Below are 27884 nucleotides of genomic sequence, written 5' to 3'. Positions count from 1 at the left end.
AGCGAAGTATCCTATACACAAAGTGGGTCTGAGCTATGATATGCTGGGCTTCACAGTGCTGGTGACGTTGTTCGAGGCCCAAGGCGGAAATTCCCCAAGGCCAAGTACGAAGCGTCCCCAGGTGATGATTAGACCTACGCAGACGATGATGTTGGTAATAGTCACGACCAGACCCGGACAGACCTGTTTTGAGGGAAAAAAATACAGCGGGTCTAATACTTATTAAGAGCTTCGGATATTTTAGTGCACCCCTAGACGGCACGGTAGGAAAGCAAGAGTGGGTAGAGGTAACATGGTTCAAACAATCACGGCAAGCAGGGAAACAAAATGAAGCGCTCGGATAAAAGGAAACAACTAATTGCCTCAACTGTTCTTATCGTTATCTTTCTTGAAAATGAAGCAATGACGGGCGTGGTTATCTCTACTAACCGAAGACAATTAAATTTAAACGAAGGTCAAGGAAGTCAATCCAGGTCAAAACATTCCAGAACGCCTAAGACGCATTTAGCATTACTATTTGCGTCGAGTGGCATTATTTTTTAGTTTCAGCCAATCGTTGTTCGGCGCAGCGACGCTTTGTGCCTTTCATCGCCGGAACTAGCCTGCCTGAGGTGAGGATGCAAAGGTTTGGACAGCTTACGCAGGAAAGAGATCAAGGGAAGAATAAACTGTCGAATAGATGAGGACGGGATGGCGTTCATGGTTCCCTTTCCTTTTCTTTCCTTTCCTTTGGGTAGCATCCTCGTGCCGTTTGCTTAGTTTAAGTTCCCGGAGCATAAATTGAATACATCGCAAAATTTTTCACTTGAGAAGCGGATTGTGACATTAAACAGTCGCTCCACTTCGTCTTTGCTGTCGATAACGTATCCAGGATGCGACTAAAATCTTAATTCTTCCAGACAGTCTTACCATTCCGTGATCGTAAAGTAAGACCATGCTAGGTCTGCGACATGTAACTAAGTAAAATGATTACGCACCGTGTCACGAATGCTCATCTGAATTAGGATGACTGCGTCGCGGCCACGGGACATTTAACCTCCTCTTTCAGTATCATGACACCGTAAGGTTAAAAGTTCACTTACGCAGCTACCCTTGCGGATCCTCGCTCGTGTACATGCTCCTTGCTCCTATCACTAATCTCTTAAAGTTTCCTCTGTTCAGTTATATTCTTATTATCCGATTGTCGACCGCAACGACATTATGTTGAACGGTACCTGACGTTATTAAAAAGCTTTTTAACCAAGCCGTGCGACGTGCCGGTATCACCTCGGGTAGATTATCTGTCGGGAACCGAAGATCCCGGAGGGTTCGATTCCCAATGAACGCTCCCATCTCAACAAAGCAGATCCAACTATTTGCGGGTGGCAGCTCCAGCCAGCTCGGCCATGTCATGTGCTCTGGAACGTCACACCACCCGCCGGTCAATCAGTGCACGGCCGCGCCACCTGCCTGCTACCACCTGTCAGAGGCACGGCCGTGATTTTTCGCTCCAAACTCCGACAACAGGTACGTCGTATTGCTAGAACTGCTAGAAATACGGCCTGTATTTAACGACGACGCATACGCACCATATCCCGAACGCCCATGCCAGCCATGTCGTAGACGAGGGCGTTCGGAGCAGTGGACGCTGGCAGCATAAATGAGAAAGAGCACGACAGGGCCACGGGCATCGCCAACGACATCGGGTGCACCTGCAGCTTGACAGCCTGCAATGCACACATGCGCGTCAAATTCGGTCGATTCATTACATAGGTTTAGAATACGTTGGGTACAAGGGCGCCTGTCGGTTTGGTGTACAAACTAAATTCCATACACCCCATCGTGTGAAGGCCGAGTAATTCTGCGTTAACTTCTATATCAAAGCCGTTCTGCCGTATTTTTTGCAATTCAGAACCACCACCTCCTGGCATAAAGGTTTAAACAGTAATCAGTTCATAATGGTTAGAGACCCGTTGGATATCCATATAGTAAAACAACTGAAGCTCTCGACAGTGGCTCGATTGGCAACGGCTACTTGAATGGAATTCCTTGTTTTGAGCTGCGCTGTTGTGTATCATCGAGCTAGCTGCACCAACTTGTTCAGCTTTGTTCACTAACAATCGCTCGTGTTAGCCCATATATACAGATGTTTGGTAAAATCTTAACGCATACCGTGTCCAAAACCAGCGGGATCAACATCTTGCTGAGGCCTGAGTTGGTGAACACTTGTGTAAGGGCTGCTGTCAGCAAGCACAGCACCGTCACAACCAGGACGTGGTTCATGGCTTCCAAGTTGAGAAGAAACTGCAGTATCAAGTCCGACAGCCCAGATGCCTACGAAACCCCGAATAAAAACAGTCTGAATAGTTAAATATGTGGTATCTCATCAGTCATTATGAAAACTGCATTTTTAAAGCTTCAGGAGAGTTGGTCTGAACGGGGACATAAAGCGGCGCTGAACAAAACCTAAACGTTTACCGATCACTTCCAGAAACCGAACACCATGAAAATTCGCTTATGTTTTCGGCTTTTTCAGTACCACTGGTCACATCAGTCGCGAAAATCATCCTGAACGGGCAATTTCGGCTGTCAAAATATGCGATAATACCCGTATCCTCGTCTATATAGGCCTAGTCGTGTTTTTCTGCTTAAATTACAGGACGCATGTAACGTTTTATGCCCATTCCAAAGAGACCAACACAGAGAGCGCTCTCCTGAGTAGTTACATATGAAGCGGTCTTTAACGATAGCGAATGATGCTGCGAGCAAATCGATCACTCTTTCAGCGCCCGTTATTATTGCGTCTTTATAAATCGTCTGTTTCGAGTATGCACGACTCTCCTCTTCTGCTCCTGGTCAAAAACAGTCTGCTCACTTCTACTGGCCATGCTGGTGACAGGTGGAAGACCAAATGGCACCTTCTGTCAAGGCCGCTACCGTTTTAGGGCGCAGAATTTTCAGGTTAACTGATGAATTTTCGAACACAACACAGAGGACGACAAATGTTTAAAAAAACGCATATATCTGATGAAGATGCAGCCTTCGGCCAGTCAAAGACAGCGCATCATCACCAGCGATAATGCGGTAAACATTATTCGGTCTAGATCACATTTGGCGCTCTTGACTCCTGAGTCGTTTCACTTGCGCTGCGAAGATGTTATGAAATCATGGCGTCGTGGCAGCACGAGGTTCGTGCTTCGCAAAAGGAAACTAGGAGACGTTGTCATATGAGCACAGTACAACTGTCATCCACCCAAAAACAATGAAGCAATGCCTGCTGGCACCGAGTGTGTGCCAATGGCTCTATAGCCTTATCGGCGTGTTCCTTGCTGCCATAGCCGCCTCGTTCGCCATATTTTCCATAATATCAGTGTCATCAGCTACCGTACAGATCGATGACTGAAGACGCGGCAGGTGACGTGATGGTGTCTATACTATAAAAAGAAAAGGACAGGGGAAACTAAGAAATATACGACTGAGCTTAAACCGAAAGTCATATATAGTGTTTCTCTGTGCTAGACGCTTCAGCTTATAAACATGAGCTTGCGTTTTATGTCAAAGCTGCATGTAGCGTTTCTTACCTAACTGGACTACCTAGCAAGGAACGTTATCAAACGTCGCTTGTAAGGTTTATGACGGGGTCCAGCGTTCGTTTGGTGTTTATAGCACCAAGATCGACTAACGTCAGCACTGTTCAGTAACCCCCGGCGTTTCTTACCTAACTGGGCTACCTAGCAAGGAGCGTTGTCAGTCAAACGTCGCTTGTATGTGTTTATGACGGGGTCCAGCATTGGTCTAGCGTTTATAGCGCCAAGATCGACTAACGTCAGCACTGTTTAGTCACCCCTGGCAACCCTTAACAGACAGGGGCCTGATCAATACCTGATCATCACCAATTACCTGATCAACACACCAAAAGGTAGCGTCAACATAACTGAGAGACAGAACGATGATATCTAATGGAGATGTATATATATGCATGGCAGTATACAGTTAGTTATATGACGGTTAGGGACTGATACTAACACTGATAAGCACTAATCAAAATGACCACGTAACGCTAATTGTAATGAATAATATTGTTAACACAAACAAAACAAATCCCCAATACAAATTACTGATGAAACATATATATTACTTGAATCCACAACAAATGACAACATTCACAAAACGATGTTCTATCATTAACGCATTCTCTTTCTCGTAATAAAGGCAATAAAGGCGCGGCATGTGGTATGTGGAAAGGGTGAGTTGATTCGAAAGCATTTCTTGTCTCATGAGTGGTGTCGCTATACCGTGCCGACAGTATTTGTGGACAGAGCCTGTTATCAGAACGTGTCCCCACGAATAACCAACTCGAGTATGGCCAACTCGATGATGAACTCCAAATTTTGATGGGGATGGGGAAAAATTGAACTCCTCAGAATTGGACCGAAATTGGTGTCTAGCCTGATTTTAGTATGAACAGCTCAAAGATGACTTGCAAATTTAAACGGGCCATCCCAAAAATTTCCCCCTGTACGCGGAAAATTCGACTTCGTCCGAATTTGACCAGAACTGGTGTCTAATATTAATTGAGTACGGCCAACTCAATGATGTAATCCAATTATCACGGGCCAGCACAAAACGGGGGTCTGCTGACCTCCAAAGTTTGACGTCATCTGAATTTCACAAAAGAAACGGTAATTAAGCAAAGACAATGAGCAGCGAAACGCGGAAATCATAAATGCGCGGATTCGCAATGCATTCATATTTCTGCATGTAACTGCAGTGCACCCCTGTACCTTTTTTGGTACAGCTGGCGGTAGGTGTGCTACGTAGCATGCTGGAAGGACATTAAGCTCAAACTACGGCTGTCAGCACCAGAAATATACTGACAACTTGCTTAGAGATTCGCTGCAGTTTCCTGATTACCTTCGCCGCCTTGGAAAATGTCAAGCTCCCGGAAATCAGAAATATAAGGTTCCACTGGCACAGGGGTCCCACCAAGTTCCAGGTCAGTATCGGGTCGAACGGCTTCGTCGGGTTGTCGATAGCTTCTCTCTGACGAGACCGCGGGATGACGAACAGTGGCAAGCACGCGATCAACATGCCCACGGTCACGCTCGCATCCCTGCGAAAGACATGTCGGATTGAAGACGCCGCGTGTGTTCTCATAAAGGTCATCAAAATATTTGTGGGGCTGAAGCAGCCACAGAAGCCGAGAGCAATGAAAATTGATAACAAAGCTACAGATGTACCTTTGGTCAAAAAGCATTTTTTTCGTGCAGCTACGGCAGATGTTTAGTTTTGGACCTGCATCTTTTAAGCAAATACCAAAATGACTGCTGTACACATCTCGGAAACGAACCCAAGCAATAAATCACTTGGACAACTCACTCATTGTAATGTTTGCTGGAGTGTTTTGAGTGTCTTCTTCTTCAAAAAAAAAAAGGCACAAGTTAGGGCTTGTCCTCGCTGTGTTCTTCCTCTGTACGTTTCTTATTTCATCTTTATGTATTCTGTTTTACTTTAGTTTTTAATAGATTCGCAATATCTGCAGTAAAGGGCCGTTTCAAGGCTTCGGGGACAAATAATCGCGAGTTTCAAATAGTTCAATACACAATCGTCTTTTCGAAATTGCACAATATTACTGAATCCATGCATTTTGTGTAGGTTGGTTGTGCAGTAGGAACAACTTACTTATGTGACAGGAAACAAAAGAAATACGATTCAGTCACTATTACTGCCCAATAAACTTTCGTATCACTTAAATTAGGGCAGATGATTAAGTTTCAAAGTTGAGGGCAGTCAAAATGAAAGGCGATCAAAGTTTTTAAGCTATCAAATTCGGCGGAAACCCCGCCGCGGTGGTGCAGTGGTTAAGATGCCCGACTACTGTGCCGGAGTACCCGGGTTCGAACCCGACCGCCGGCGGCTGCGTTTCGATGGGGCAAAACGGAGCGGCGTCTGTTTGCTGTGCGATGTCAGTGCACGTTAAAGGTCCCAAGGTGATCTAAATACTCCCCAGCCCTCTACTACGGCACCTCTTTCTCTCTTTCCGCTTTCACTTCCTCCTTCCTCCGTTTCCTGATGGCGTGGTGTAGGTGTCCACAGAATGTGTGACAAATACTGCGCCTCTCCTTTCCTGTAAACAACTTATAATTAGTTATTCAGGAGGAGTCGGTTCACAGGAAGGGAAAGGCGCAGTATCTGTCACATTTGTTTCTGTGCACACCTAAACCGCACCGTAGGGGTAGGGAGGAAGGTGGGAGTGAAAGTGGAAAGAGAGAACGATAAGCGTAGTGAAGGGCTGCGGAGTAATTGTGACCACCTGGGGATCTTTAACGTGCGCTGACATCGCACAGCACACGGACGCCTCTTCGTTTCGCCTCCATCGAAACGCAGCCGCCGAGGTCGGGTTCGAACCCGGGCACTCCGGGCAGTAGTCGGGCGTCTTACCACTGCACCACCCCAGCGGGGCAGAATCACCATTACGGTTCGTGGTACCAGACGTTAAAAAAAAACGTGTTTTAGAGCACTTCAAGCGGTTTTGAAACACAGTGTAAACGCAACATAATTGTGCATACGTGAGCTGGGTAACGCACATTGCGTATTTAACTTTCGAAGCGCACAGATGTGTGTACAGGAGCTATAAGGCACAGACGAACTTTAGATAATCTAGTGTTACAAATGCAGAATACGGTTTAGTTCCATGCTGAGCCGCACAAATAGAGGAGAAACGAAATAAGCGCTTCTAAATGTTAGTGAAACCAAAACCGATTCCCCGCTTTGAAACCCTAACACTGAGATGAGCTCAGGGTGAGTGCACTTACGCATCCGCTGGTAGAAGGCGAGTCCAACTGAAGGCGGAGTCCCGAAACCTAAACAGCCACAGGTAGACGAGCAGTGCCATCAGAAGCAGCACAGCGATTTCGTCTGACCTGCAGTACCGGTAAAATTCAGTCTTCGCATAGTGGCTTTTGGACAAGGCAAAAGCGTTACGAGGAGAGGCATGCACAGGTTAAAGGTTTCACACTAGGTTAATAAGAACGCCGTGGATAGTTTTAAATTTCAACGTATGTTAAAGCGATATTAACGACGATGCTCGATTTGCTTGGCGGCTATCGCTCTGTAACGTCTAACAGCATGAGCTAAAAGTCAAACTCCTCCATTCTTACACGCAGAATGACTTGTGCTTTCCCACAAGGAGCCACAGATTTGGCATTGTGAACACTGATTCTCACTTCGCAACGCACAATTGACATGTTAACACATCATTTATGTTGTAGAGCACAGAAAATAATATTATAATAATAATAATAATAATAATAATAATAATAATAATAATAATAATAATAATAATAATAATAATAATAATAATAATAATAATAATAATAATAATAATAATAATAATAATAATAATAATAATAATAATAATTGGTTCACAGGAAGGGAAAGGCGCAGTATCTATCACACTTGCTATGTGAACACCTGTACCGCGCCGTAAGGGAAGGGATGAAGGTGGGTGTGAAAGTGGAAAGAGAGAAAGAGGAGCCGTAGTGGAGGGCTACGGAGTAATTTCGACCACCCTGGGATCTTTAACGTGCGCTGACATCGTACAGCACACGGACGCCACTTCATTTCGCCTCCATCGAAACGCAGCCGCCGTGGTCGGGTTCGAACCCGCGAACTCCGGACAGTAGTAGCTCATTTCAATTTTGTGCGATAAATGTGCGATGTGTTGTTTCTTTTTTCCTTGCTCGGTGAGTGCCTGCGTTTGTCTCAGTGTAACTTGTTTGAGCGCCGATAATTAAGCAGTTGTCAGTCAGCACCGTGTTCGTCCCTCATTGGTTGTGTGCCATTGTGCTGAAATTTATATGAGCTTAAATCGAGAATACCCACACGCGCAGCAACTAACTGTACTAATTCTGCTATAACCTCAAAAACAAGCTAGTACAAATATTAAGGTTCGAACACCGTCTACCTCTTTCTTTGTAATGCTTTGTATAAATACAGTCGGTGGTTGTTGTTTTTTTTTTTTTTTAAGTATCGCGCAAGCGTCGATTTCTGTGGTATCGAAACCGAGATTAAGCAGAGCAGAAATCCTGAGAGGAAGTGCGCATGCGCGATGACCATGCTGTCGTTGTGGCTGCAGGAAGAAGGAAAAGAAAATGCACGGGCCTGCTACTGGCTCTGTAGCTGAGCCACCTCCGCTGCCAGGTGTGGACAGAAGAAGAGAAGAAAGGAAAAAAAAGAGGAAGAGAAAGACGCGCGCAGCAACAACAGCCGTCGTCCACCACCGAAGCGTCCGTCCACTTCGTCCTAGCGGTCTTCCCCTGTAAAGCGTGCTTCGCCATTTGCAGCGGAGTGCGCGTAGGGAGCACGCTTTTGTTCTCGCGGGGTGAGTATCTCGCGGGCAGCGAGACGGGATAGCGGCCATTGTCGTGAGGCAGCGCAGCGCGGAACGATCGGACGCGTGGCGTACTGGCTCCGTCGATTTTCGGCTGGAACCGCAGAAATCTGGATCTGACTCCTGCGAAACTTGCGCATCTGCATCTGTGAAGGCAGCGCGATCCTGGAGACACCGATCATATCCAGGTACGCTCAATTTTCGGCCATTTAGAGCAAATCTGCGCATAACCACGTAGCGGATGAGCTAAGCCTAACGGCTGCGGCTCCCCCGCCGCTGGTTGCGGAGACGCCCGCTGGCCACCCAATCAACATGGCTCAGCACGAGCAACGCGGCTACGACCCCACGACTCTGTCGTGGTCGTCTGTCCCTATAAGCCAGCCAGAGGACGGCCAATCCACCATTTCGGCGGAACAAGCTGCCCTTTTTCAAGTCGTCGAGAACCGGCGACTTCGCCGGCAAAACGCACGAGGAGCGGCCAAGTCAAAGACTCCTCTGAACAATGCAGACACGGGAGACGCTCGCGCTCCGTCTTCGAAAACTCAACAAAATTCATCCCCACTCTCCAAGTGGACGCCGAAACCACCCGTCAGGATGAATTCTGACGACTACGTGATCGTGATCAAGCCAAGTACTACGGTCGACCTCAAGACAGCGTTTCAACAGGGGGAGCTCGGCGCTGCCATTTCTCAATACATTGGTAGGCAGCACATGAACGCCATCACCATTTCTCCCAATTGGGAACAAAACATCATCGTCTGTGGCACGCAGAACGCCGAGGTAGTTCAGAAGCTGCTCACGGACTTCAAAGTTAACACCAGCAAAGGACCGCTTCCGCTTCACGGACACCTCAAGCTCACCGGTGATGTGTGTCGCGGAGTGATTACTATGCACAACCTAGAAACCAGTGACTCTTTGAAACATAGTGTGCAGTGGCGTGGTGGAGAACTCGTCCATGTGCGCAAGCTGGGGAACTCCAACGTAGCTGTGCTCACTTTCGCGGGACGTAACGTTCCGCGGCACGTACACTACAACGCAGAACTGACTCCCGTAAGGGGTTACAAGAAGACAGTGCCAGCGTGCTACCGTTGTGGCACCCTGGGTCACCGGGCGGACAATTGTCCCACTCCAGTGAATGAAAGATGCGGACTTAGTGGCCAAAACGTGGGGGCTGGTACTGAGGGGATGGCCCCCCACGAATGCAATCCAGTGTGTATAATCTGCGGGGGACCGCACCTCACCAGCTCCCGCGAATGCACGGGGAAATTCATCAGGCCTCAACAGACAAGGCCCAAGACATCGGGCCCCCCCGCCAAACAGAAACGCCAACAGGAGACGCAAAACCGCGGCGGAACGCCACCAAATAGCAAGACAGCGGGATCAACTGGATCAACGCCACCACCCGGAGACGCGGAGTTCCCAGCTCTAAAGCCTCCTCCTGGCGGCGCCGCCTGCAAACAATCCAAGGTAGGCAGCTGGGCAAGGGTCGCCTCCTCTTCTTCTTCCCCTCCCCCCCTCACCAGCACCGCCGAGACGCAGGAACTTAAACGTGAGCTCGCCCTTTTGCGAGCTCAAAACGAAAAACTAGCCAGTGAGCTTAACTCGCTGAAAAATAAAATCACTACGCAACCCTCTTCTAGCGACGAGGAAGAAAACATAACAGACAGGGAGATTCCTAATAATATGGAGAGTCGCTTCGGAACCTTGGAGACTCGGGTCACCGCGATTGAAACGCAGTTGGCTGATCTTCCCAAAATTATCCATGACACAATCGCGTGTCAGCTGGACAATGTCATCACACAGGTGACACAAGCTGTAACTCACATTATCCAAAAATGGATACAGGAAAATCCTCGCGTTCTTAAACGCATGGGTGCAATCAGGGACGTTAACCGACCTTCAAAATTTAACAGAGTCATTCCCGAAGAGTCTGACTTTTCTGAAGACTCCTGCATGTCTGCGCCGGGCACTAGCGGACTGGGAGGTCTTAACAACGTAATCCCGCCCTCCGTATCCGAACATGGCCCCCAGCCCTAAGTCGAGAGCCAGAACAACTCAGCCGCTTACACTAACGCAGTGGAATTGCAGAGGTCTCAAGAACAGCAAGAAGCGGGATGAACTCCGCCTCTACCTTGAGACCTCTGAATTCCTCGTTGCCGCGGTTGCCCTTCAGGAACCCGGCGCAGGCGTCAAGCTCACAAACTACACTACATTTCAGCACAACCCGCAGACATGTATACTTGTTCACAAGCAATATACTGCACAGGAAGTCACACTCCCCACAACACCACCGTTCGCGTACACGATGGTGTCAGCACTGCCCCTAAGGCGGTCTGACCCACCTGTACACATTCTAAACATTTATTGTCCCCCGAAACTTAAAAATGTTACGTTAAGCGAAATTTTCACGCAAGCTATGCAGGTAGCGGGAAAGGACCCACTTCTGATTGTCGGTGATTTTAATGCTCACAGCAGGCTCTGGGGGTATCCCCGGGAGAACACACGTGGGAGGAAGCTTGCGGAACTTCTCTCTACACTCGGACTCACCCTCCACACCGACCCCACCAACCCAACACGTGTAGGAAATTCGATTCAACGCGACACTTGCCCGGACCTCACATTTACACGCAACATACGCCATGCCGATTGGCTGAACACAGAGGAAACTCTTGGTAGTGATCACTGTATAATCTACACAACCATCTACACGCGTCCACTGAAACGCCCACAAACACAAGCTTGTGTCCCGAACTGGACAAAATTCCGCACCTCTCTGTCTATCGTAGACCCCCTCCAGTCGGGATATGACACCTGGTACAAATCACTCATGTCTGCACTGAAACAACACGAAAGGCAGATACAGCTCACGGAAATGCAAACGGACGTAGACAACTACCTCCTACATTTTTGGGAGGCCCGCCGCAGCCTCACCAAAAGATGGAAAAAACAGAAACATAACAAACGCCTCAAAAAACGCATCCTCGAACTCACACATCAAGCCGCGGAATATGCTGCTCAGCTAGCCGACACTAACTGGGTAGACAGGTGCAACACGGCTGCGCGCCAGATGTCTGGTCGTAATACGTGGCGCCTATTCCGCGCGCTCATCGATCCAACACAAACACGCACGGAAACCCAACGCCACTTACATAAAGTCATGCACAACTTTACAGGAACGACAACACAGCTAGCGCACACACTCAGGGATCGATACCTGTGCACCACCAAGGACCCCCGGGCGGTCGCCTACTCGTATGCAGGCAAAGAGAACACGGAGCTGGACACTCCGTTCCAGCTCCACGACCTCCGGGCGGCCTTAAGCAAGATGAAACGCGGCACTGCACCCGGGCGCGACAAGGTTACGGTCAAGCTTTTGGCCAACCTTTCCGATGCAGCATATGTTGTGCTTCTAAAATACATCAATAGTATTTGGGACGGAGACACTCCTCTCCCTCTCGATTGGAAGTCGGCTCTCGTCACCTTTATCCCGAAAACCGGCAAACCTATTGATGTGGAGAACCTTCGCCCCATCTCTCTCACGTCTTGTGTCGGCAAGCTGATGGAGACAATGGTGCGCGACAGACTCTCCGAATTTCTTGAAACACAGCACATTTTCGCGGACACCATGTTCGGTTTCCGCCCTCAAAAATCAGCACAGGATATACTCCTTCAGCTCCGCCACGACATATTAGATCCTGTCGAATGCCCCCATAATGACAAGGTGGTCCTGGCCTTGGACCTTAAAGGCGCATTTGACAATGTGAAGCACGAAGTAATCCTCGATCACCTCAGTCACACCAACTGTGGTAACAAAACTTTCAATTACATAAAACAATTTCTTACAGACCGCCAAGCCTACATACGCATACAAGATGCGGAACACGGGCCATACACCATCGGCTCGAGGGGAACACCTCAAGGCGCTGTCTTGTCTCCCCTCCTCTTCAATTTAGCCATGCTTCATCTTCCCTCCAAATTGGCTTCTCTTCCCGGGATACATCACGCACTTTACGCGGATGATATCACAATCTGGGCCACGCAAGGTAACCTGGGCCACATGGAGTCCTGCCTGCAGGCAGCGGCGACCGTAGTCGACGACTACGCGACCTACTGCGGACTCCAGTGCGCCCCAGCTAAATCTGAATTTGTGCACGTACGTCCATCCCCTCGAGACACAACTCAGCTTCGCATCAGTCTCCCCTCGGGACCGATCCGGGAGGCCAAAGAGATCCGCGTCCTTGGCCTCTTCATACACCATCAACGCAGAGTTGACACCACTCTGGCCAAACTTCGCATGGTGGGAGACCAGGTGGGCCGTATGGTCCGCCGGGTCTCCAACAAGCGGGGCGGATTACGAAGCAAGGATGCACTGCGGCTTGCCCATGCTTTTGTAACGAGCAGAATCCTCTACTCGACACCCTACTTGTACCTGCGTAAACACGATGAGGATCAATTGGAGGCCATCCACCGGAAAGTCATCAAGCAGGCTCTCGACCTTCCGGTCAGCACATCCAACCAGAGACTTCTGGCTCTGGGCGTGGTGAACACGTTCCGGGAGCTACGAGAAGCCCACTTACTAAGCCAATACACGCGTCTTACACAGACCACGTCCGGTCGCCGCCTCTTGGACCGGCTACACATCAAACACGATTACCACATTGAGGAAAGGGTGAGAGTGCCAGAACTCTGGAGACGCGCCCTCCAGGTCCGACCCCTTCCCCGCAACATGTCCAAAGAAGACCATAACGGTCGTCGCCAGGCGCGCGCGGAAGCGTTGGAGCGATACTATGGTCACCAGCAACACGTGTATTATGTGGATGTTGCCGGCCCTTACCATGGGGGGTGGTATACGGCTGCAGTCGTACACAACACAAACACGGTTAACGGGCTAACTTTCAAAGCCTACAGCACAACTCAAGCGGAGGAGATTGCTATCGCTCTGGCTCTCAGTATTCCCAATTCGAAACACATCATCACCGACTCGCGAGGGGCCTGTCGGAATTATAGGCTGGGATGGGCTCCCCCGCTTGCCCGGCGTATATTGCAATCTAGCTGCCGATACATAGACCCAACTCTGCATAATCTCATTTGGGCACCCGGTCACCAGGGACTCAGGGGAAACGAACAGGCCGATCAGGCCGCCCGCGCACTCTCTCCCCGGGCTATCTCCTTGTCCTTGGAAGCCTACTCCCAATCAGACAATCTGGCCCTTACATTCAAAGACATCACCGATTACTACAAGGAGGAGCACAGGCGCTACCCGGCCCCTTGTAAGGGACTGGATCGCGCTGACGAGCGCCTCCTCATCAAAATTTTTACCAATACAGTACTGTGCCCGGCGGTGCTTAAACATTTCAACCCGTCCTTTGATGGTGCGTGCCAGTACTGTGGGAAGGTGGCTGACACCTTTCACATGGTCTGGGCGTGCCATTCAAACCCATCCATTCCCCCCAACCCCAATCCAACTAGAGAGGACTGGGAGGCGGCCCTGCTCGGCTGTCAAGAACTCAAGGCTCAAAAGGCCTTGGTTCAACGGACGCGGGCGGCGTTGCTTGCAAATGGGGCCCCGGAATAGGGGCTCCACCTAGTATTGTGAGGGGGAGACCAATACGTCTCTAACCCAAACACCTCTGTAATCATTTAATTGTTATTTATAAATGTTTTAACCACCACCACCATTGTCGTTAAGAGGATTTTGCAGTTAGCTCGTTTCCGGTAGTGGAATTGTCGCTTTTGGGGCATGATTCGGCGGGTGAAATGACTGCCTACAACAGATTGTCGCTTTTGGAGCATGAGGCGGCGGGTGAAATGACTGCCTAAAACAGAAAAATTCGGTGGCTGATTAGCCCCCGCCGCAAGCGGCGTTGACCTACCATCCCAGCCCCGTAGGGCCAGGAACAGCCACCCTTCACCACCCCCACTGATCATGCTGCTAGAGCCAAAGTCGTTTATTTGGTTGTTCTGCTTCATGAGAAGCAAGTTTTATGGCCGATTTCGGAAAGCGTATTTTTTTTTTTCTTGCTCTGTTTTCTGCTCTTTTTGATTGAGACAGACGCGTAATGTTCTAAGAAAGACGCTAGGCCCCGGTTGTGTTCGCGAGTGCCGTATCTCGACGGCGCTTACTCAATACGACGATATAGAGGGTGTTCTCTATTAGCTATTCGTAAGTGACGATCGCAGTTTGATGTGTGGCGCACGCTGCTTTCTTCATCAGATATATCAAATGCATTGTATACAGCCGACAAAAAAATAGAACGCAGCATCCCGGGCATCAATAAAAAACAGCTGTTTGTGCGCAGGGGTGGCGTCGCACTAATAATTACGGCCTAGCAGACGACGCTCACGGCAGCAGGTTGATTGATTGATTGATTGATTGATTGATTGATTGATTGATTGATTGATTGATTGATTGATTGATTGATTGATTGATTGATTGATTGATTGATTGATTGATTGATTGATTGATTGATTGATTGATTGATTGATTGATTGATTGATTGATTGATAACTTTAATTCCACCGATATAAGAGGTTGCCCTACTCCCACTGCAGCAGAAGGAATTTTGGGCCCATCCACCTACAACAGGTGCAACCGCTGGTTTCAGGTGAACCCCTGCCGCAAACGGCGGGGGCCTACCTCTCCCAGCCTTGTACGGCCAGGAGCAGCCACCCTCCGCCCTTCCCAGTGGATTCTGCTTAGAACGCCGGAGAACTATAATGCATTCAACAGAACGCTGATTGTATTCGATGCAACGCTCGGTCGCCCGCAGGAAAATCTTTCGCTCCACATTCGAATCAGCAGCGTTGAGCACCTCTATTTCTTTTTTCTTAGTAGTCATAAAGAATAAGCCGTTAGGTAACAGAAAGCCTCCATGTCACCGCGACCCTATTACAAAGTACCGAGACACGTCTCAGATAAACTTCGATTTTCTCTGCAGTGCCCTCTCCGGTGACGCTTTGTGTGCACTGTTATGATTAGACTACTAGTCGCGGTTCCCGCAGCTCCTGCAGTGGTAGACGAGTGGAGCCGAGCGGATACCAGCGAGCGCCTGATGCCCCTTTGCAAGACAAGGTGTTGCCCCGCATGGCTTCGGCGAACTGAGAAGTCTCGCCGGTGCGTGTTTCAACACGCTCCAGACGATCCGGCGCCTAGGCCAGGCCATTCTGTCCCCCTCGTGCCGCGGCGGGAGCCCAACGCGCTCGTTATTCGACCTCCAGGGTGTCGTTTTTCGGGGGAAATCTTCGTGAGCGTCGTCGAGTGCAGTGCTGCTCGCCCGAAGTGCACGTGGCGGAGTCTCCCTGACCGTGGCTGTGCGAAAACAGTTGCGAATAAGCAGTAGCTTTCAGCCCCCGCGCCGATATTGTTGTGTCTTGCACCATGACTGTAAACAGTGTACAAATTCCCCTTTCGTTCACCTCATCCTGTAGTCTCTGAGCCTCGATACCCGGACATGGACCAGAGGCGTGACAGCACACTGGGCGAGTGATTTATAATTAAAAGTTATTTAAAGGCCAATAATTAAAGCTGCGTAAATTGTAGCTTGTTGGAAACAACGTAGCTAGCCATTTTTGGATACTATATTGTCAAACACCGCACAGAGACTCTGCTGTGACAACAGATCTGTACTTTTTTTTTCGACTGGGATATCTACAATTTTGCACTGATACTTTGTTCATTAAGTCAGTAAGGAAGAATTTGTCGTTACTAATTACCTTCTGTGAATGCATAAATAATTCAGACTAGTATAGACGGCTCTCAACAGCTGTCAGTTGGTTTCACTGAGTTAAGGCACACAGTGTATTTTAAAGCCCTTAGATGAGACACCCGGTATACTGGCAACCGCCATAATCCTACCTGATCTGCCCGAGCTCCCTGTACCGCTGCTCGACTGCGCGTAGAATCTTTTCCTGCGCTGTCCTGGATTCTTCCTCCTGTTGCAACCTGCAAACAAGTGTTGTGGCTGAGACTGATAAAACTTTATTGTGAATAACGGGGGAGGATTGAAGGAAGCTAGCTAGCTTGTCGCAGGCCGTGGAGACATTTGGAAACGTCTGCCCATTCGATGACCTTGAACTGAACGTCCGGGGCTTCGCTGGACCTTAGCTTATCTCAAGCTTCCTAAAGGGACTAGGCAAGAGTTCTGATGAAGGTATGCGGTCCTTGCACACAGAGATCATAAGCTCAAAGTTGTATTTCTCGCCACAGAAGCGGCATAAGGGATTATACCCTTATTTATGAATTTTGATACAAGTGATGCTTGGGAGCATAGTGCCCTTAATGATGCTCTTTGTAGCAAAATTTTCAACTCTTCTAAGCGAGGCGGAATTATTTCCACTGATCCACTAGTGCCTTTTCGCTATAGTATCTGTGAACGATTATGAAAAATTATCGGCCAGTAAACTGTTTTCATTTCCCGCGCGAAAAGCACGCACTGCGACACGTACACTTTCTCGACATTTGCCCGTATTAAGCAAAGAAAGCGGAACTGATAGGCTCAAGAAGTTACAGGCAACTTTTATTTTGTCTTTGTTTAAGCATTGACCGAAAAGGTCAATAGAATGCCTACCTATAAGCAATAGCCTGAAGAGATAAAAAAAAAAAAAAAAAGGATGTTCAGGAAGTTAATGTGGATTCAGAAGGCGGAATAGAGACCGGTCTTAACAGCGTATTAAGCATTACAGAATGACCCTATTTTCCAGCGTAGGGGCAGTGTCTGTCTCGTGAAAAGCAAAGGGAATAAACGCAGTAAGTTTTTGCGGTGTTAGCGGCAGAATCTCTTTGTTGGAAAACTATGTATACCCGCCCGCGTGGAGCGCCGATGGCCAAGCGACAAAGAGGAAAGATGGACTAGATCTACAGCGAACCAACGCGTGCCGCACGATGATCTATGCACTCCTGACACCGCCCACTCACACGGTCTGAACCCGTAAGCGGCAGGGGCTGTTTTGTTATCGTGGAGATGCATTTGTTTTCTAGCACTGGACGCATGATCGCTGAGTTGGCGTAAAAAGCCTCGCGCCTGCCTGCGCTGCTTACAGGTCTGATCTGCACCTCTGTACGGGGCGGTAAGTTTGTAGCGCCCTTTTGGGTGGCGCCGAAAGCCCGGATATCGCGCGCCGCCAGGCGCAAAAAAAAAAAAAAAAAAAAAAAAAAAAAGAGACGGCGCCTGGTCGTGACTCATGAGGCCTCTGCAGGCAGTCTTATTCCGGTGCCAATAAACAGCACTCTTGTTCTTTCGCTCCTGAAGCGTTAAGCCTTCAAGCTAATTGCACATGCACGTGGCAGTTCACAGTGAAGGTCGCTAACGTGGTCGCTAACAGGCGAGAACTCGTCAGATGATGTCTGTTCTAAGACCGAGTGGGCAGTCGTGTGAATCCATCTGCAACATGAATATAGTCCTGGTTGGCTTTAACGACGCAGACAGGGGAGACCACTAGGAGGAACACGTGAGATATACGACGACAGTAACAAGATCATGAAGAAGCGACCAGAGCTTAGGATGTTTCCTAGAGTACGATTGCCATGACTAAGTCTAGCTAGCAGTATTTGGCAGTTATATTTTGGTAAGGCCCCCGACCTACAATGGGCTGAACGCAGCGAATAGTAAGGACGATGTTGGTTTACGCTACTTACGGTAAGCGTCTGAGGCGCCAATAGAAGCAGGTCCAGGCAGCCATCAAGCAGATCACCGTAATGGGCACGCAGGTTAGCATCCACGTCCTCGGCGCTAAGCGTGGAGCGTTGGGAAACCTCCTGTAAGCAATGGAAATGCTGCTGTTTACTCAAGTAGTGCGCAAGGAAGACAAGTGGTAAGTAACGATGAGTAGAGTAACTAACTGCTAGCTACCACCATGCTTCACAGTTCTCCGCGGTTATGCATTCATTGAGATTCCAGTTCGCTTTAATGAACACTTTTGGTTTGCATTCCTCTATACAGTCCCACACTGGTTCATAGTTCCCATCATCATGAACCAAGGCTACAGCGTTAACAACACCGCGTTCTACGTAAATGATCAGGCATCGGAATTCGCGTTATGGCAGAAAAATTACGAGCATGTCTCTGGCAGGTGGCAGTTGGTGGATGATTGGTTGGTTGGTTTGTGGGGTTTAACGTCCCAAAGCGACTCAGGCTATGAGAGACGCCGTAGTGGAGGACTCCGGAAATTTTGACCACCTGGGGTTCTTTAACGTGCACTGACATCGCACAGCACACGGGCGCCTTGCTTTCCGCCTCCATGGAAAAGCGGCCGCCTAGGCCGGGATTCGATCCCGCGTCCTTGGGCACAGTAGTCGAGCGCCGTAACCCCTGCGCCACCCCGGCGGGGCAGTTAGTAGATGACATGGCTGGGAACTGACTCATCGGTGGGTTGGCGGGTTGTGTGACGTCATGGTTTGGCTGAGCTCTAAGAAAACCGACGCCCTTGTATCTCGAGACAAGTACGCTACCCCTGCGCGCCTTTCTGGTGGCCTCTCGCATAATATTGTAACGGATAATACACAGAAGGCATTCGTGAACACTGCACCAGACAGATGAAGCATGCAAAAGAATACCCTTACCTACAGGTTCGTCGACTCATAACTCATGCGTAATTGCTTCCTCTACTGCAGCAGCGCCTCTATGCGGTCTCCTTCCACCAGATCGTAAGAACGACGTACAAGCGTACAAGAATTGAAGCATGAGGCTCAAAACGCGTGATAGGTTGCACCTAGCCTCAAATTACATCGCGCGGTTGGTCGAGGCAGGGATTCATCCGCACAACGTGTAGAACGTCTGTGCGCTTTGTGCTCTGAAATGACCCAGTAATGTGGTTTGTGCAACTTCGCAATCTACGCCACTGAGGCGATGGAAAACAAACTGAGAACCTGAATAACGACTCAGTCACTATTCAGACAGTACACGGCGACGAGCGGGCGTTAGGACCCACATATAGGTAACGACGCCAACAATGATGAGTGAAACTAACTGAGTCTGCTGTCTAGAGCTACGCCATAGGGGATGCTCTAACGACACAAAGAAAGGAGTAATCTTCGGTAATTTTCTGCGAAGCAGAGTCTAAGGGCACTAAGTGATAAACAGTGTGCATTTTGGCGCTGCCGGCCCAACTTGTATACGACGGCTACGTCAGCCTCTACAAACGGGGGCTTAATCTTGCCAACCATCTGGAAGGTTATTTAAGGCTTGTCAGCCAGCATAAAGTGTGGCGGTTTGTTGACAGCACGAAACACTCTTCCATGTGTATATGGTCGAAACTTACTGATGGTCCAGGTTACAGCAGCACATTGTTTCTCTGTCGTCGACTAGTTTCATTTCGAAGTCGAAAGTGTACGGCTCACATAGGCGATAACTTGTGCACCATGCTACCTCATATAAACTGGTGACCAAACGCGCCGAACCACGCAGACCACATGAAAGTAAGAAGACGAGGCACAGGATACTCACAAGTATATTTTATTAACCCAAGATGCACTTTATATAAAGTGAAGCTTCAATGAGGAGAGAGGCTGAATGGAAGAAAGGGTGAACAAAGACGACCACCAGGAACGCACAGGCAAGGAACAGCCCAGAAAATCATAAGATAATAAAGGAGTAATTACTCTTTGCATCCACCCAAGCGCAGCCATACGGCTACAAAGGAAAGCTATACAGCTTTCTCGGAAACTTCGTAGTTAAAGAAAAATTCGTCCTGATCCGGGAATCGAACCCGGCACCACCGCCTTTCCGGGGCAGTCGCTCTACCGACTGAGCTAACCAGGACGGTCAGCAGAGCAAACGGTAGGGCGAGAGCGAATTGATCTATAACTCGAAGTGGGAATGGTGTTGGTCAAATACCAAAATCAAAAGATGCTGCTATCAGCTAACCAATATATTTCTTTTTTTTTTTTCTGGGCTGCTGCTTTGCCTCTGCGTTCCTCATGGTCGTCTTTGTTCACCTTCTTTCCCATTCCACTTTTCTTTTCCTTTGACGCTTCACCTTATATAAGGTGCCTCCTATAATAGGTTCTATAAAATTTAGTTGTGAGTAGCGCCTGTGTATCGCCGTCTTCCCTTCATTTGGTCTGCATGGGTTCGGCGCAATTTTTTTCATAAATTAAGTACGCACGAACTAGCCCAAAAAGAGGTGTTGATGCCGCTGTATTTGTGTCGCCTCTAAGTATCTGTGTCGCCTCTAACTTTTCTGGCGTCAGTGTGGACGTCAGTCTCCTCGTTTTCATCAGTATACCGGCTAGTAAATGGAAGCTTTCAAGGCGTAGGCGAAGCTCCTTGATAGCTTCGTCTTAGTCACTTCCCCACAGAAATTGTGTGTCATAATCTCTATTCCAGGGCTATTAATGGTTCATCTGTCGGTATCGCTTAATCAGGAGGCTCGTTGCTTTGAAGTTATGGGGACCCGCAATGATGATCCGCAATGTGATAGGGAAGCCAGTGATGAAATCCATTGACCTTATCGTGTGGTAACCTTAAAGACAGAGTTTAAATATATATGCCAACTTTTGCTTGACCCGATATTCACTGCAAAATGTGCCCACAGCCATGTTTGCCCTTTGATCGCATTTTATGTTTGCCTAGGCAAAAGCGGAACTACTAATTTTGCTTCAACCAGACTTCCAGTGAAAAGTGGCCTGCTCACGTGATACCCTGTGTCACAAGGCACGACACGATCGTGGTTTCTGTTTACAGTGCGTAAAGATTGACAGTCATCCCTTAGTGTACACACCAACCGGAAGCTCTTTTTATTTATTTATAGGAAGAGAAAGGCGCGGTCTCACTTGTTTTCTGTGGACACCGCAACCGCGCCGTAAGGGAAGGGAGGAAGGTGGGAGTGAAAGTGGAAAGAGGAGCCGTAGTGGAGGGCTACGGAGTAATTTCGACCACCTGGGGTTCTTCATGTGTCCTTATTAATAAGAAAGAGGGCGTGCGACTTGTATATAGTTCAAAATGCTACTTTCTATACCTTCCCTTCCTATCCCATCTTTGTTTCTCCTCGCTTATCCGTGCCTGTGTCTTTGATTTCATCCGGCCACCGCTTAGATGCTTTGGGGTTCCGGTGGCCGGCACTAAACTTTTTCCTTCAGCTTTGTTTCTTATGTTGAATGAAACGAATGCAAGCATATTGTTACAAGGACAATTAAGTGCAGCGCTATGGTTTTGACAGCGATGATGACGAAGTGCTCTGCTGTCATATTCGCCTGCGAAAATTTCCACCAATCCCACATGTGTGTCTGTTTCGTGTTTCAAAAGATAAATAAGAAAAAGAGTGTAGTGCCTCTAACCCTTGTTGATATATTGCTCCAGTGAAGTTTTCGCCGCCTATTCTTCTATAAACTATATGTTTGGCAACAATAACAACAGAGGATGAGTATAACATTAACGCCCAGAAGTCGTTAATAAATTTGGAACGCGTTGTGGATGTTGGAACAAGACATACTGCAAGGTAACTAGCAGCACTGTAATGTCGTAATATAAGGTAGTTTTTTCAAATAGGCTGAGTGTTTTACAGAAAAAGAAAAAAGGACGCTTGCTTTCTTGCGGAACATCGCCATACCTTTCGTACAGCTTCACCATAATGTAGTTGGGTGGCGATCCCATGATGGTGCTCATGCCTCCAATACTGGACGCGTACGCCACGGACATCATCAGCTCTCGGCGGAGGTCCATCAAGGATTCGTCGCTCATCCTGATGTTTGAGACCAGAGGCAAAACGGTGATGTCATTCCAAGAGAGGCAACTAAAATTCTTTTTCGTAGAGAACTTGTAGCAAGTAACTGTCGGACGGGGTCTAAACTCCATCATTTAGGAAGCAAATCTTTGCTTATCGCTTTGGGCCCTAAGTTTTAAGTTTTCCTCTGAAACATAGAACATCAAAAATGACAATAAACACGTGCAGCTTTCTGACATGGAGGAAAAAAACTATGGGGACACTTTGGCAGCCTAAAGTGCACTAGGCGAAAGCCTTTGCCGCGCCAATGACTGCCAACATGACCTTGCTTTCGTCCCAGGCGAAGCATTGCGCCGTCGCAAACGCTTTCATTCCGCATCTCTCTCCTTATTGCCAGGAGAAGCCTGAAGCCGCCGTTGACGCATTCGTTCATTGATCTTCCGCCGTTTGGTGTTGGGAGAATCCGCCTTCCCGCGCTTGTCCGAACCGCTTGGTGCGAAATCATTGGGCCGCTTGGGAGCCATCTTATTCACTGACTAGACTGAAACGACGTCTGGCGAGGGAGCGCCGTCGCAGCGCGTACTCGTTCCGCCTGCAGGTGCAGATGACGTCACTGTTGCAATGCGAAGCTGCGCATGCGCTTCGGCGCTGCCACTTGTCGCCGAGGAGCGATTAATGTGTGCGCCGGATTGGGGGAGGATCACAGGTGGCACTGTTCCAGCCTTTGGATATAACGGACGGACGGACACCGCGAGTATGAGCGCTTAAAGGCCTTCGCCTTAATATTGCTATTTCATTGACGGATAAACATTCTGAAGGCCTGGAACTACAACACATCTCGCTGTCTTGTCCCTGTTCGGGTTGCTCTCGCTGAAGTTATGCCGACATGCCGCATGCAAATAATGTCACGCGAGAGCGCCTAGTAGACACTTAAGCGAATCCACTAGCTGCACTGTCGACCCCCCTGTGCGAATTGACGGGTATGGACAACTAGCTCGAATTAAGTGAAATTCAAATTAAACCTTCTTTAATATGTTTGGTCTTGACGGAACCAAATGCCCTTATTCTTTCGAATACAACGAAAGTTCACATTAAGCAAGCTTGAATTAGGTTGAATCGTACTTGGAAGGCAATGGTCCTGCGTCGTAACCTAAGCTTTCTTTCTGCCTATTCTTGTTGCGACATACTCTGTTTGGCAGAAAAAAAAAATTCTGAAACTAAAAAACTGCTCTGTTGTGATCACTCATGGTCAGGGTGCTCCACTTCTGAGCAGGAACCGGGGTCGACCTCTGCCACGGCGGCCCCGTTTAGATGGAAACGAAACGCAAGGCGCACACATACCGTGAAATTTCACTGCACGTCAAATTGAAATCTTTGTCAAAAGTGTAGAGCTCAGGGGGTCTGCTTCTGATCCACTTCGTGCAGCTCGTAATGCATTTCCAGTGTTCCGACCCTCTTGATGGTAAGAATACTTTCCGTCCTCACTTTCAACGAGAAGAAACGAAGGGACTCGACTAATGCTAAATCAGCACCATTACGCAGCTGAAAAGCAGACCCACTAGACTCTATACTTTTGACAAAGGCTGTAACTCAGTTGGTCGGCAATTTTAGCAACCCTTGACTACGGCACCCCCTATTGCCGATGTCACTTTCTCAGGCACTGCCTCAAAACTGAACTAAACCGAAAACTAGTTATATTTACCCGGCGAGACTGGCCATCAGTCTTTCTTGAGCTTTCCTGTAGACATCGGCGACCTGCCGGGGTGAGCTTAGTGACGATACCGTGGCGACGCCTGCGCACAGACGGAGACATCCAACTCACGAACGATAAGATACTTTATTTTTCACTAAGTTGGCGTCGAACCGAGAATAAGTAGATACTGACTTACTTTATCTGTCAACTTTCGATCCGGATAACAACGCTCACTAATATATATAATGTGTGTGTGTGTGTGTGTGCGTGTGTGCGTGTGTGCGTGCGTGCGTGCGTGCGTGCGTGCGTGCGTGCGTGCGTGCGTGCGTGCGTGCGTGCGTGCGTGTGTGTGTGTGTGTGTGTGTGTGTGTGTGTGTGTGTGTGTGTGTGTGTGTGTGTGTGTGTGTGTGTGTGTGTGTGTGTGTGTGTGTGTGTGTGTGTGTGTGTGTGTGTGTGTGTGTGTGTGTGTGTGTGTGTGTGTGTGTGTGTGTGTGTGTGTGTGTGTGTGTGTGTGTGTGTGTGTGTGTGTGTGTGTGTGTGTGTGTGTGTGTGTGTGTGTGTGTGTGTGTGTGTGTGTGTGTGTGTGTGTGTGTGTGTGTGTGTGTGTGTGTGTGTGTGTGTGTGTGTGTGTGTGTGTGTGTGTGTGTGTGTGTGTGTGTGTGTGTGTGTGTGTGTGTGTGTGTGTGTGTGTGTGTGTGTGTGTGTGTGTGTGTGTGTGTGTGTGTGTGTGTGTGTGTGTGTGTGTGTGTGTGTGTGTGTGTGTGTGTGTGTGTGTGTGTGTGTGTGTGTGTGTGTGTGTGTGTGTGTGTGTGTGTGTGTGTGTGTGTGTGTGTGTGTGTGTGTGTGTGTGTGTGTGTGTGTGTGTGTGTGTGTGTGTGTGTGTGTGTGTGTGTGTGTGTGTGTGTGTGTGTGTGTGTGTGTGTGTGTGTGTGTGTGTGTGTGTGTGTGTGTGTGTGTGTGTGTGTGTGTGTGTGTGTGTGTGTGTGTGTGTGTGTGTGTGTGTGTGTGTGTGTGTGTGTGTGTGTGTGTGTGTGTGTGTGTGTGTGTGTGTGTGTGTGTGTGTGTGTGTGTGTGTGTGTGTGTGTGTGTGTGTGTGTGTGTGTGTGTGTGTGTGTGTGTGTGTGTGTGTGTGTGTGTGTGTGTGTGTGTGTGTGTGTGTGTGTGTGTGTGTGTGTGTGTGTGTGTGTGTGTGTGTGTGTGTGTGTGTGTGTGTGTGTGTGTGTGTGTGTGTGTGTGTGTTGCACTTCAGACGGCGAAATTACCGGGCAAGCGAGAAATGTCATGCTTCGTGCTTACGAGTATCATGTACGCGACAATGCTTCATAGAAACAGGTACGACATCATTAGAGTGAAGGAATTAGGATGAAGGTGTTCGCGTACAACCAAATCAATGAGAAATCCTCTAGAGCAATTACGACTTTTTCTATCAACCTTCACCGTACTGTACAGCCTGGATAATTGTAACTGGAAGTTACAGGACATACACTTCAGAAAAACAACGGCCCAAATTTTCACGGCACGGCACTTGTCAATGTTGCCCTTCTAGTAGGTTATTTCCTCTTCGCTCATGATGTTTTTGTCGCCAGCACGCGCCTGGTTATGCGCTCCACGACTGTTTACAGAGCCTTTCTGCGTGATCTTTGTGTGTGCTCTTTTTACTTAATTTATGTGCATGAAACGCAGTTAACGAATTCGGAGCGAGTAAAGGCCTGGCTATCGCGTCATAAACAATCAACACGGTGCCAAAGAAAGCTTGTCTTGAAAAGCACGCAGCTATTCCGGGCAACAAAAACGCGGCAGCGCTAGCGCCAGCGTCTGCACGTACACGTACAAAGCAGTTTCCTGTCTCTTCTTAAGGAATCGGCGGAGTGATATGACGAACAGCTTAGACGCTGATTCTCCTCGAAGCGTTGCTTGGTATAAACCGATATACGAAGTTCAATGCTCTATAAGGTGACACTCATGGTAAGAGTGTCGTTTTATTGGAGGGCTCCGTACTCATTTAGAGAATCAAGGGATGATTAGCGAGCTGCTACTTTGGAAAACACGTATATTTTTAAACTGGTAATGGCTACATTTTCTTCCCTGAATTATATCTGATCATGCACAGGCTTGCATCCTATCCCTATGACAAGTTATCTGCGTCAACTATGCGATAACAATATCTCAGAGAAGTTTCGAGTGACTTTTAAACTTTATGGTTTTGGCATGATCCAAAACACATAGCGAAATAAGCGTCAAGCAAAAAAAAAAAAAAAGTCCTTCACATAGCTTGTTTCGGGGATATGGGCAAGCTGCGCTGCTTTTTCAAACGCATGCCGATCCGCTTTCATAAGAGGCCGCGAAGAAAGTCATAGACGCCAAAGGGAACTTACTCAGATCCCTCCTGAGTTTGGTTTGGCAGCGCATGTGCTCTACCACCGCCATCACCACTGGAGCCACGATCGCGGTCGACGCCGTATTGGGAAGTGACATCGACAGCAGCGCCGTGAACGCCATTAAAGCCAACAAGAGGCTGAAAATAGAGATCTCGCAGTGGTATCACTTGTTGTTTTATTCAATTCGGGAAAAGTGAAGGACTGCATATGACGCATGCTGTGGTGGACAAAATGTGTCCGGCTTTTGCGACGGCTCTGATTGGCCGAGGTGGGATGACGTCATAGAAGTATCGACCAATCCCAGAGCACCACCACAGTATGCGCGAACGCGTGCCTTATATGGCCTCATGTCAATCAATGATCAATTACTAATTTATTACTCATTAATGACTAATTAAGTAACTTATTAATTAGCTAATTATACGACTAATTAGTTATATCAATTACCTGCTTATTGATTTATTTATTAATTACTAATTAGTGCCAGTTGCGTAGCAGAATGCGGCACTCAGGCTTTCGCGTTCCACTACTTTAGTCGCTAAGTCCCTCGTAATTATTTCTCTGCCAAGGCATAAAGACACCAAGCCGGATGTTCCGGACAAAAGGCGAGGGCAGTCCTAAGCAGTGTCGTACAACGCCCCATAATATTCACTGCCTTGCTCATAGCTCATTTGTTTGTTTTATTTATGAAGATACCCAGATCGCTGGAAATGGATTGCACAAGCTGTTGAAAAACATTTGCATCACACTTTTCTGTCTATGCAGGCTGACTGAGACCACCCTTGCCAAATGGTCTAAGCGTTAACACTATCTCAGTAAAGTCAGCGCAGTGGGATCAAGGCAGTGTACTACAAAAAAATGCACATGATCTACGCAGACAACGTATTTCACAGTCCAAAGAATTGTCACAGAATCACTCCCATTTCTGCATTATGGGATTATATATCTCGCGGGAAACTGATGTAGGCATTGCCACTACAGCAGGCGTTTTCTCCCTTCAGCATCTTGCAAACATAAACAGTTCTGAAAAAGAAAATGTAAAATTTTTGTGTTTATAAGCTGGTAAAAATGTAAGATTTCCTTTTCTTCTTGCCTCATGGAAGAAATTCGCTTTGCTATAGTGCCAAAAAAAATGATTATTTCAATGTGGCAGTGCAAATAATGGGTAACGAGAAAGCCATGGCATTTAGCCCATTCGATGTATTTCCCTCTCGGAGAAAAACCGGCTGCGCCACAGTTTGGCATCGCAGCTGCTGCTTCTCTTGCAGTACGTGAATACTATTATAAGAAGTTCTCAGTCATTAAAGGTGCGGCGTTCCTTCTCTCACCCCTTTCCTCTGGTGTTTCACGTAATTGTCCCTGCACGACATGCAAAGTCCACGTTGAGCACGCCATGATCAACAACATGATTAACCCACAAGCAATAGTTTTATTGGCCGAGAGACTGCAGACCCGTATTCAATAATATATCAGAGCCACGGACGACGTAATAATATTTTCTTACACCAGGCTCAAGGCTGAAAAAATAGGAGACAACCGTTTGAGTTGTGTTCATCTCATTAATTGGAAACCACCTTGTAACTGTCCTCATGCAACCATTGCAGCAAGAACGAACTAGCTTGTATCTGCATTAATTTCTGTAGTTCTGAGATAAACGTGGGGCATGCAGTATTTGCATATGATACCTGGAATTGCTGGTTCCCACAGCGTAGAGCATGCGCAGAGCGACACGTTTCGCAAGGCCGGTCTTGTTCAGCGCCACAACGAATACCATGGAGCCCAA

At 48.1% G+C, this 27884-nt stretch overlaps 1 protein-coding gene across 1 annotated transcript; it reads right to left on the bottom strand.

Annotated features, from left to right (window-relative positions):
- Window positions 1-33: 33 nt before the first annotated feature.
- Window positions 34-27884, bottom strand: LOC146197232 (Na(+)/citrate cotransporter-like). The gene is made up of 11 exons (XM_084597147.1): window positions 27787-27884; window positions 26099-26238; window positions 23733-23823; window positions 21917-22048; window positions 18006-18125; window positions 16227-16313; window positions 6795-6902; window positions 4894-5092; window positions 2152-2313; window positions 1569-1706; window positions 34-183 (listed from the first exon to the last, which is right to left on the bottom strand). The coding sequence occupies exons 1-11, from the start codon at window positions 27873-27875 to the stop codon at window positions 34-36; spliced, it is 1416 nt and encodes a 471-aa protein (XP_084453273.1). The 5' UTR covers window positions 27876-27884.

Source organism: Amblyomma maculatum, chromosome 3 (genome assembly GCF_055883805.1).
Source record: "Amblyomma maculatum isolate TAMU_Amacu chromosome 3, ASM5588380v1, whole genome shotgun sequence".
NCBI classification, from domain to species: Eukaryota; Metazoa; Arthropoda; class Arachnida; order Ixodida; family Ixodidae; genus Amblyomma; species Amblyomma maculatum.
The sequence above is the reverse complement of the archived record's forward strand: the minus strand, read 5'-3'. Positions and strand labels throughout refer to the sequence as shown.